The sequence below is a fragment of the Fusarium tjaetaba genome (assembly GCF_013396195.1).
Source record: "Fusarium tjaetaba strain NRRL 66243 chromosome Unknown NRRL66243_c0000285, whole genome shotgun sequence".
NCBI lineage: Eukaryota > Fungi > Ascomycota > Sordariomycetes > Hypocreales > Nectriaceae > Fusarium > Fusarium tjaetaba.
The window spans coordinates 1-11,584 of record NW_023501481.1 but is presented as its reverse complement, the minus strand read 5'-3'; the positions used below and the strand labels follow the sequence as shown (position 1 = coordinate 11,584).

The 11,584-nt window shown below is 48.6% G+C and overlaps 4 protein-coding genes across 4 annotated transcripts; 2 read left to right on the top strand and 2 right to left on the bottom strand.

The window, feature by feature from the left end:
* Window positions 1-981: 981 nt before the first annotated feature.
* On the bottom strand, window positions 982-2,499 carry FTJAE_11565 (RNA polymerase II transcription initiation nucleotide excision repair factor; the record flags this gene model as incomplete). Its single annotated transcript, XM_037344520.1, has 1 exon — window positions 982-2,499. One exon carries the CDS (start codon window positions 2,497-2,499, stop codon window positions 982-984), a length of 1,518 nt encoding a protein of 505 aa, XP_037201391.1.
* Window positions 2,500-4,442: 1,943 nt separating this feature from the next.
* FTJAE_11564 (DNA helicase II ATP-dependent DNA helicase) lies at window positions 4,443-7,418 on the top strand (the record flags this gene model as incomplete). Its single annotated transcript, XM_037344519.1, has 1 exon — window positions 4,443-7,418. One exon carries the CDS (start codon window positions 4,443-4,445, stop codon window positions 7,416-7,418), a length of 2,976 nt encoding a protein of 991 aa, XP_037201390.1.
* A 267-nt stretch (window positions 7,419-7,685) lies between these two features.
* Window positions 7,686-7,958, top strand: FTJAE_11563 (DNA helicase II ATP-dependent DNA helicase; the record flags this gene model as incomplete). The annotated part of the gene is made up of 1 exon (XM_037344518.1): window positions 7,686-7,958. The coding sequence occupies one exon, from the start codon at window positions 7,686-7,688 to the stop codon at window positions 7,956-7,958; it is 273 nt and encodes a 90-aa protein (XP_037201389.1).
* A 579-nt stretch (window positions 7,959-8,537) lies between these two features.
* On the bottom strand, window positions 8,538-10,467 carry FTJAE_11562 (nicotine oxidase; the record flags this gene model as incomplete). Its single annotated transcript, XM_037344517.1, has 7 exons — window positions 8,538-9,434; window positions 9,487-9,582; window positions 9,634-9,706; window positions 9,759-9,873; window positions 9,931-10,057; window positions 10,114-10,251; window positions 10,396-10,467. The coding sequence occupies 7 exons, from the start codon at window positions 10,465-10,467 to the stop codon at window positions 8,538-8,540; spliced, it is 1,518 nt and encodes a 505-aa protein (XP_037201388.1).
* Window positions 10,468-11,584: the final 1,117 nt, after the last annotated feature.

Here is an 11,584-nt window from a genome sequence, read left to right as displayed (position 1 = left end):
AGATACCTACACTGTCAAAAGACAAAACATAAACCGTGGTGCTACTCGAGTTGTCTCGGGTTAGCCACGCGAGTCTCAGTCTCACATCCCGTGGTTCACAGGAACTCAATTATTACATTCCAGCCGGCAAAAGGCCAGACCCAGGCGACGGTTACTCGGGAACATGAGAGTATCACATATCCAATTAAGTAGCTTTACAACGGTCGCCAAGACGACTTCATTGTGAAGAATCAGAAAAAACCTGGATATCAATGCCTCGAATCTGCCATGTCCCGTCTGGTGCAACCCTCTCAGGTACCGTGAGACGGATAACTACATGCAAATACCGAACTATTTGGCGCCCTGCCAATCCGCGTTGAACAGAAGATCTGTTCGGGTTACACAACGCAGGCTATTGTTGCATGTCTTGGACTCAGCTTTCAGCTTCTGTGCCACTATCCTCGCTTCTCAAGATGGTCCCCGCCGCCACCAAATGATCGTGATCCCAATATTATATCCTCCTCCTAACTATCCCCAATCCATCCCGATGATCAAAACGATCAACCTTGCGTCACCATCTAGTTTTAACGCTTGTTGCTTTTTAAGTATCGTCACATGCATCTTCTTAATTGTTCCGATTGGCGATTCAAGATCTTGAGATCGTAGAGTCGATGTGTACTAGATATTAGCTAGCGCCTGGGTTACGATAGATGGAAAACACTGCGTCTGTTGTGTGACGTTACACGTTTGGAAACAACGCGAGAACTCGTAAATGAATTTGATTTGGCAGAAATAAATGATATACAGGTAAATATTTTATGCAAATAGTAAAGTTCTGGTCCTTGCGGCCGTTACTAAATCCCCGCAAGCCCGTGGGCCAGCTCTAACCAAATACTGTAAACCCCAACCAAGTAGACCCCCCATATCTTGATATCAACGACATCAAAGGAAACAATGCAATGTAGACCCCCGTTAAATAATTATAAACTCCAATCATCTCGTTTACCAAACGTCATCCGAACTCTGAACCATCTCCAACGTCGGTGTCTTAGGTACCATGCGTTTCATTCTCTTCCGATCCTCCCTGGTTACAAGCGAAGGTGTCACAGGCATGCATGGCGTGAAGGGCTGATAAGGCGAATAAGGCACTGCGCCAGCTGTGTGCGGAGTCATTGCTCCGCTTGGCGATAGTGGTCCTTTCCTCTCAAACACAGTCTGCTTGGTAGTCTGCGCAATGGTGTTTGGTGAAACCATGGCAGGCTCGTAGGCACGTAACGGTAGAGAACCACCAGTGCGCACAGCTGAAGGTGCGTTGGCACGGTGGAATGTCTGGCCAGGCTTGGGTGACGCAGGAAGAGATGGGAACCTTGATCCAGGCTTGGGGGACGATGGCAGGCCAACCAGTGGTGCTTGAGAGTGTTCCGAAGTTGCTGACTCGGGATCACGCTCGCTGGGTGCATGTGACACAGTACGGGCATGGCCAGGATAAGGAAGTTGACTTCCGATACGTTCATCGATGCTCAAAACACTCTCGGGCGAGATATCCGGGGTCGGCAGCGACGCATGGGTCTTGGGCGGGAGGGTCGGTGAACCATACGGGACCTGATTAGTGGGGACCGGAGGAGGAGCAGCTGGAGCATAATGCCGGGGAGGAATCGCGCTCATCTCCTGTCCTTCATAGCGAGGGAATCCACCCGATTGGGGGGTCATGAGGGGCGATGAGATGCTCATGCCCTTCATCTGCTTCTTCTTTGGCGATCGTAGTGCCGAAAGAAATGAGGAGGTCCTTGATTGGCTCTTCTCCTCACGGGAAGCAGAAAGGTTGAGTGTTGCTGGCTTGCTCCTCTCCTTCTTCGATGGCGACGATGTCGAAGATTTCAGAGAGAGTACGGAAGCCGAGGCTGAAGGGCGTGGTTGATGGTGAGCGGTCGGAGGCAGAGGAACATCGTAAACTACTCCTCGCTTCTTTGCATCCTCATGCTCCAGGACATGCTTGTACATGTCTTCAAGCTGAGATTGAGCCATGAGTCTGTCTACTGCCACAACACGGGGATCGACAAAAGGATTAGTTCCGGGGGCTCCAATACTTGAAGCCGGCGATGGATAGATGTATGGATTTCCTTCGTGCGAGTCCTGGAAGCTCGGTTTGACAAATTCGGTGTCGGTGATGATATTCAGAGATGTAGGTACAGCTGTTGGAGGAAAGTCAGGACTGACGATATCTTTCCGAACTTCAAAGTCGACCTCGTCAATTCCAGCTGCAATATGTTCGCGTCGCTTCTTTGATAGGGCAAGCAGTGTTATGGCGACCAGCACCAATGATACAGCGTATGCTCCGATTATACCACCAATCTGGGCTGGCAGATATGTTGTGTCAATTGGTCCTCCTGGTATAGGCTTATCTGTGTCCCGGGCTTGGAGTACTGAGGATAGAACAGGCTCGGACTGAGCTGTTGTAATGAGTGACAGAGGCAGAAGCAGACCAAGTTGTAGTGAGTAGCGAGCACACTCGAGAAGCATCGTGGGAAACGAGGTCAAGGCGAGACACTTATTCTTTATGGAGGAGCCAGCTTGTGCGATGTGACCTCCTGAACACGATGAGACGAAACACTAGAGAAGAACATCATGCACGGAAGAGGGAACTTGCGGTCTCAACGGGGTATATAGCGGGCTGGGTCATGATCGTCTATCACTCTGCGTTAGCCGCTGAGCTATCCAGGGCTGGACGCTGAGTCGCTGAGCAGACAACTCCATTCAACTGGCGGTCGTCGAATAGCGGCCGAATGCATGAGAATACGTCTGAGAATAGCTCAATACCCTTGGTGATGGCAACAGAGTGGTTGCAGGCGATATGTGAGGGCCCAAGTGTGACAAGGCCATCTCCGAGCTGTGGTTGGATGGCTAACCGCTGAGCGATATAGTGTGCTATCGCCTGATTGGCCATTAGCTTTGACTACCAACCACCAATACCCACATACACAACCTATCGCTGGCTCTAGATTCCTAGATGCCGGGATACACTGCAGTGTTTTCTCGCTTTAAGCTTCTCTGTGGTTGTCTTGTTTCTGCCGTTGAAGGGTCCCAAGCGGGGCGGGGCGATCCTTGCTTTTCGCCATCACAAAGAGAGGTCTTGTCCGACTCACACGTTCCTGAATCTGCGGGGTCAAACCAACAACCATTGACCCAGCGATTGGTGACGATAGCTTTTCAATCACTCAACTAACGGCATAGACGATGCAGTCTAGGCCGCGAGGGTCACTTTGAGGCCCAATTGTGTGTGTTGCCTGCATCATCCAGGCTGTCGGGCCCTGAACCATGTGGAATCTCCCACTCTTCCTCTCATCATGTGATGTGCCAAAGTCTTCGAATGGGCTGCTCGCCTTCGTGTGACATCAGGTAGCTCGGCATTGCTAGTGATGTTCGTGTCGATCTCCTCGAATAGAAAGACCTATCACGGCGCCTATTGTGTAAGGTCGCACTACTATCGCACGACTATAGCTTCATGCTACCCTGCACAAGTGACTTTGGTGATATGGTTGGTGATTGCTGACTGGAGACGTGACAATCATAATTCAGGACCATGTTGGGTTTTGTTACATATTCAAAACAGGCGCTATGCGGTGAGCACTTGCGCAGGGGAATCGGGGTGCTTCATGAATATCCTGATGTTATGTGATCATAGATGTGTCCCTGGCCGTTAAACAGACTGCGATGTTTCACAGCACCCACAGAAATATTATGTTTCAAGGTCCGACCTTTTTGGGTAACAATGCATTTCTGGCTTGATCAAAACTCTTTTAGGGTGGGACATCACCGTAGCATTGGACTTTTGTTTGTCACTCTTTTAGCGGTGATTGATATGGCATACCGTGACAGTGATAGTGATGGGTGAAGCTTTAGCGTGAAGGGAATGTGACGAAGCTGATAACGAGATCTGACAGAGTTGATGAAAGATGAGCATGTGACACACAGACATAATGCTTTTTCCCATCCACAGAGTCAATGGAGGAATTCATGATGACCAGAAGGGAAATTGAATGGTGAGACCAGCGTCATGAGCACAATATTCTCTTCGAAAACATGAGAAAATATGTGGGTGATAAGGCAGACAATAACATTGAATAAACCACCACAAACAAGAACAAGATAGGTACTTGATTGAAGTCAACAATGATATCAGAACGTAGAATATATCTTCCTGGTGATTTAGTCCTACCCACCCTACAACGTTAGTACCTAGGCGTTGCACTGCACGTGACATCGCGAAAATGACATCGCGTCGCGCGATGCCTGCTTCTCATCAACGCGAAAGCCCCTCGATCGAAAGCAGATACAGTGACTCTGGTGGCTGAAATACACGCCGTAGTCCCATTCGAGCAATCTCGCATGGGTATAGAATTTTCGATGATACTATTCTCCCCGACCACTCGACAGCAATCCGTGGATTCGTCCACGTACCCAGCATGTCCACCGCGACGACACAAGATGCGATCCTTCAGTCGTTGAACGAGGCGCAACGCCGAGCTGTTACCTCATCTGCATCGACGGTAGCAATTCTAGCTGGCCCCGGTAGTGGAAAGACTCATACTCTTACCTCTCGAGTAGTATGGCTGATCCAAAGAGTCGGCTATCGACCTGCCGACGTGATTGTCGCAACTTTTACCGTCAAAGCCGCCAGAGAAATGAAAGAGCGTATAGGAAAAGCTTTAGGCGAGGAATGCGAAAAGAAGATTGTGCTTGGAACGTTTCACTCGATTGCCCGAAGATATCTGTCTATATACGGAAATCGCATCGGACTAGACTCCAAGTTTGGAATCGCAGACGACGGAGATTCGAGGGCGATCATCCAAAGAATCTGCAAGAGGCTAGAACTTGGTATCGAGCCGCTACATGCGAGGTCATGGATCAGCAAAGAGAAAGCGAAGGGACCAAATGCCGCCGCGGCTCCAACGCAGAAAGGCAAAAAGGAGAACCCGGCGCTAAGGACATGCTATGAAGAGTATCAAGCTCAACTAAAAAGGTCAAATTTGCTGGACTATGATGATCTCCTGGTCAAGTGTGTCGAACTGTTGAGAGATCACCCAGCTTGCGTTTCCAACGTCCAGACCGTCCTTATCGACGAGTACCAGGATACAAACGGCATTCAATATGAGCTGATGAAGTTGTTCGCCCAAGCACGCCAGCGAATCACAATTGTAGGCGATCCTGATCAAAGTATCTACGGTTGGCGTTCAGCCGAGATTCGAAACCTTTATCGACTGTTAAGAGATTATCCTGATACAGATGAAATCTCCCTGGAAGAAAACTATCGATCGTCACAATCCATCCTTGATGTATCTCTCAACGTTATTCAGCAAGACAAAAAGCGATACCAGAAAGTGTTACTGCCAGTCCACACTAAGGGAGCACGACCGGTTCTCAGAACACTGAAGAGTTCGTCATCTGAAGGCGAATGGATCGTTTCTGAGATTAAGCGGGTTATCATGATGTTTGGAAACATGCTCAATTTTGAAGATGTCGCAATTCTTCTAAGATCCGCTGCGCTTTCTCGACACATCGAATCGGCTCTAGGGAAAGCCGGTGTCGCATACCGAATGATCGGAGGCCAGAAATTCTATGAACGAAAGGAAATTAAAGTCCTGATAGATTACCTTCGTGTAGTGAGCCAGCCTGACAACAACGATGCGCTAGCCAGGATCATCAATGTGCCAAGAAGAGGTATAGGAGAAGCAACAATCAAATCTCTTCTTGAAGAGGCGGAGCAGACCAACATGAGCCTCTGGACTTTGATTCTCAAGCACTGTAAAGGCAGCCGTAAAGCAAATACCAACATCAGACCAAAGATGGAGCAAAAGCTCAATACAGAACTCATACGTACCATCTCGAGCTTACGCAAAGAAGCCGATCAAATTAATCAGAGCAGCCCCGTCACTCTGGTTAACTTGATAGAGCAACTGATTGGACATCTTGATTTCAAGAAGTATTTGGAGGAAGAATACACAGAAGAACACGAACAGCGATGGGCTAACGTTCAGGAGTTCGTTAATCTGGTCAGCGATTTTATGAGAGATTTTGGCGGACCTGAGGAAGAAGCACTCCCAGAAATCGAGAATATGGACCAAGTGAGAGAGGATGATATGCTAGGCCGATTCCTGGCCAACGTATCATTGGCATCGGACGCACAGAACAAAGGCGACACAAAAGACCAGAAGTCGCTGATCACTATATCGACCATTCACGCAGCAAAAGGGCTGGAGTGGCCTGTTGTTTTCGTGCCCTCCGTCTACACCGGATCAATACCCCATTCAAGGTCGGAAGACACAGATGAGGAACGACGTCTCCTCTATGTGGCAATGACACGAGCTCAAGCGCTACTGTACCTAAGCTGCCCACTCCACGGTTCTCAAGGAATGAGCAGCAAGGTTGAACTCTCACCGTTTGTCTCCCCTTTTGCATCCAAGGTCTTCGCCAAGAAGGGGCCATCATTCGATCGAGCAGTTGTAGAGGGCGTTGCTAAAATCCTGGGGCGAGAGGCCCCCGGCGAGAAGGCAATATTCGGAAAACTCCCTCCCATGTTCTCAGTTGAAGATGACGGGTTTCCTGTTGATCCTGTCGAACCAAAGAACGTCGATAGATACGACGAAGAGACTGGCCGACATTACTCGCGGGCACCCAAGCGCCAACGTACGGCGCACCCTGTCACCTCATACGATGAAACTGATGAGCTTCCCTGGCAGAGAGAATATGCTACGACAATGGAACAATCATCTGATTTCACTGTTTCTGCTTTACCAGGGTTCACAACCGCGGGAGCTCACAGAGTTGCCCTAGATGCTGCAGCCGCAGCCGCAGCACAGGCAGCAAGCTCAAAACCAGGGCCAAAGAAGGGATCGACGAAAAGAGGCGTTGGGCAGAAGAGTATGCTTGGCTGGCTTAACCATGGAAGAGATGCTCCTCGACCTTCGCCTGAACCTCAGCCTGTACCGCAGCAGCAGTCCAGGTCCCTTGCACAAATGCGATACCAGTCTGCTTTTTCACGGCAGAATAGTATGCCGGGGAGACTGCCAACAGGGTCGGAGCCACAAAAGCCATTGATAGATCCGGAACTGGCAAAACACAAACTTTCTTCTGCACGACCTCTGTCAAAACCAAATGTTCCAAAGGTAGACGCGGGCCCTCGAAAGCCTTACCCCTGTTTCTCCAGCTCACCATCACGACCGCCGTCAAGAAAAGACCCTGAAGAAGAGAACAAAAAGGACGAGGAAGAAGCATTGCCTAACAAGCCTGCTTCAAGTCTTCATGCGACAACATTCATGTCTGTAAAACCTAATGGAGGTGTGAGACGCCCAGTTGGTCTGGGGCCGGCGCCTTCAATGGACCGATTGCGTAAACCATTCAAACCGCTGACGATTAATCGACCGAAGCGACCAGGTGGCTGATGTGATGAGATCATTTGTGACGGTTCAAAGTAATGCCTGTTATGTTTGAGCGAGGCGTTGTGGGGGATCGTTAGGCCTTATGGTTAAGCATAACGGAATTTGGAATTTGGGTTATATCACTTGAGAGTATTTATATAGACTGTTTGTCGACTCTGGTAGAATAGAAAAACAACAAGAACAACTCGATAAAACAATTCAATCACATACGTGACCGTCAGTTATACAAACCCAAAACAAATACATTCAATCAAACCACCACAAAACATCATGTCGCCCACCATCACCACCCGCCTCTCCACCTCTGCCAGCCAAGCTGCTCGCAGGTACATCTCAAACTCAACAACCATGAAAAGCGCCGTCGCCCCCAATGTCCGAAAGTCTACCAGTTTGGCCGAGAAATGGAGCAATGCCTCTCCTCAGAATCGCCGATACGTCTTGGCAGGCCTCGCAGTCGTTGCCTCTGTTGATGTTTATTTGCACTACACATACTGGCCTACTATTCGAGCATGGTTTGGTGGCGAGAAGATTGTTAGGAACTGAGGGGTCCATTCGATCTATGCATGGCTCATTTCTGTTGAGCATAACGCCGCATGAGAATCGATGATAATAAGACTCTGTGGAAGAGAAACGCGGAAACCTCATCTCATTTCAGTTGACCTCAATACTGTGTAAAATATCACAATAACAAGATCATCGTCAGGGCTAAGAAAGCCTCTAACACTAAGCCGGTGTGCCAAAATAAACCAATCTAAAGGAATGCTAAGATATCATTAACTTGCCTAAGTCTATCCTAAACTTACCTAAATCTTTCTGCTACATAGGATCGAGGCCGTAGTTTTTCTTACATCCTCCCTTGATAAGCATGTAGATCGCAACATAGTAATTACTATCGACTGACAATCCCCTAATTAAGTCAGCTACGTATTGTAATAGGGATATAGCTATAGAGTGTAGTAATATCATTTGGACTATTTGCATCTCATGAACATCTCCCGAGATGATGTTAGTATCAGCTAAGTTGATGAACCTCTCCGCACACCTGACTAGAGATCTGTGAGATTCAAATATTGATACAGTCTATAATACCTCTAATGTTCATCTATGTAGTACTCTGATTGATTAAAAAGGAATCTTGACACCAGAAGATCGAAGCTTCTGGAAGACACCCTGAGGATCGTACTTCTTGCTAGCAGCACGAAGCTTGGCAAGAGCCTCATCTCCAATAGTCGCTAGGGGATCTTGTGTAAGATGAGCGTAGTTGATAAACTTCCAAGCCCACCAAGCATCCATCTCCTTTGCCTTGGTCTCGATATCGTCCATGTAAGCCTTGAGGAGAGGGAAAGCAGCCTCCTCGCTTGCCTCACCCTTGGCAGCCCAGGTGAGGAGGAACATGATACCATCTCCGTCCTCTGTGTACTTGTCTAGACCCATGACGTTGCCGCCATTCTTGACACCCTTCTCGGCGATGGACTTGGTGATGGGTTGGAACATGCAGAGTGTGTTGAGCTCTGACTCGGCACTAGGCATGAGAGCCTCAAGGGCCTGGTTGAGCTCGTCATACTTCTCAACGACATAGTTCAGGAGTTCAGCATTGGGCTTGAAGGAGCTTGTGAACCAGACGTTGCGGAAGTGGGGAGGTTGACCTGAACCAAGATCCTTGGTGACCTTGCTAAGTTTTTCAGTGACAGTGGTGTCACCTTGAATATCAGGGATGGCATAGAAGCTGTCGAAAGCAGGGGGCTTGACCTCACCCTTGGTGTTCTCTATAGCTGCGTTGAGAATAGTGCCACCAGCTAAGGCGGGAAGATAAGCCCAGTAAACGATGCTGCTGGAGTTTTCGTCCTTGGGGACATTGGCGGTGAAATCAATAAGGGCATCGATGACTGCAGGGCCTGACTCAGGCTTGTAGAGAAGGTTACCACCCCAGATTGAAGGGTTGTTACGGTCGACAAACTCAATGGGATACATGTCGATTCTTGTGATCAGACCCAGGTTTCCAGAGCCACCCTTCATGGCCTAGTCGAGGTTAGAATGGATGGTTTGAATGAGGTGACATGGAGATACTCACCTGCCAGAGATCAGCATTGGATTCGGCGTTTGCTTCAACGATATCACCATTGGCGAGGACGAGCTGCCAACCCGCCACTGTATCACAAGCCATTCCCTGTATATGTGAGCTTTTGTCGAGTGCCTTTTTAGTGTTTCTGTCACTTACATGAGACGCAGAATAAAAGGAGTTTCCTCCACCTGTGACGAAACCGCCAACACCAACAGTTCCAGCACGACCACTACATAGTGTAAGTAAGGTAAGGGGAGAAGACTTGGGTTATATAGACATACCCAGCGACAGCAAGGCCGTATGGGATAAGAGTGTCGTAGACATCTTGCCAATGGCCACCAGGTCCCACACTCACGACGTTCTTCTCTTCGTCGTACGATGTTCCATTCATAAAACCTACAGCTCTTAGCATGAATAACGATGATGGGATGAGATTCATCGCCTATAACTTACCAAAGTCGATTGTAATGCCCTCCTCGACAGAGTTGGACAACTTAAAGTTGCCATGGCCGCCACCGCGAATACCGAACTTGCATTGGTTCTTGGCGATGACCTTCATGACCTTCGAGACATCCTCGGGCTATGGATCATGTCAGGACTAAACGTTTGAATGACTTATCAAATCGGATTACGTACCGTCTTGGGCAATACCATGCAGTCAGGATGCAAGGCAGCACTGACCGACCAGTAGGAGTCGATTCGCTCATTGTAAAGTGACTGGTTCTTTGTGGCGACAAGATCGGAGAGACCAGCCTCCTTCAGCAGAGCAGAGCACTTTGATGTGACGTTAGCCATTATGCAGGTTATGGAAGAGATAAGAATAAGTGTTCATTGTGGCGGGATAAGTGAACGAGATGCAGGTTAAATGTGTATCAGGAGTTGTCGATCGACGAGGGGTCGACTTGAGACATGACTTACACACTGCTGAGGGCTAGAAGGGAGCAATGTGGTGCCATAGGCGGCACCAGTAGCCAACACACCAAGCTTCATGGTTGTAACTGTAACGTATATCTCAAACAAAGAATGACAAGACGAGAAAGGATACCCTCGATGATAGAACCAAGACGATATGCTCTATCAAAACAAGAAGAAAGGCAACGATCTACAGTTCACGGATGAGGAAGATCGTCTTGTTATTAAATCAACTACTCGCCCCTCGGATGAACTAGTCGATCTCCTGTCTTCAGTAATAGGAGACGGGGCGATGTTCGGGCGAGAGAGGGGCCGGAGAGAGGCCTGGAGTAGGCATTATTCCTAATGCTGTCTTGTGATGTTCGTTGTGGTTTAGTGGCAGCTTGGGAGCAGAGTCAGCACAGCTATTGCTGGGATAGGTTCCACCGATATGCTAGGAGATATTGTAGATGAGCACGTCAACCCGGAGACAGGGTCAGAATGAGGAAGCACATACTACGTACTGTTACTACGTAGCCACTGGAGTCTGGAGGTCTGTGAGGCTCAAGATTGAGCTGCAGCTTGTCACAATCGCACTCGGACACACGTGGAATATCCTTGACGATGAGAACCATTGTCTTGGATCATACCTTGTCAATTTCCTGCATTGCATCAGAGCTCTTGAACATCGATATCAAAGTCCTGAAAGCCTCGCCTACCTCGGTCCAAAGCCGACCTCTGAAGCGGTTGGCTGTAAACCCCCGTCTTTTCGACGAGACTAGTATGGGGGTCCCTTGCTTGAACGGGGATATGATTGAGAAGATTTACGGCTCATGAATCCTCCTATTTCCCCACAGTAATGGGTGCCAGGATTGTATTTGGTGAAGAAGCAGGGTTTAGAACAGGGTTGTCCAGTTCTTAAGCTTATTCGTAAGTACCGTTGCATAAGGATAGATCCTCACCTCGAACCATTATTGAAACCTATACTACTATTCGAGATTTCTTCTTTCTCTATAGTTTATGCGCTACAGTTTATTCTCCGTTCAGGTGTGATCCGCGCAACCGAAGAACCCCATTTTACCTACGGTAGTCGGCCAGCCCAGCCCAGCCCAGCCCACTTAGTGTTTGTTCACCTGTCTCTATCAGATACTGATCGTCATGAAGAACTCCACGTGTATTTGGTGACTTTCCGTATTATGTCCGCATATGACATGAC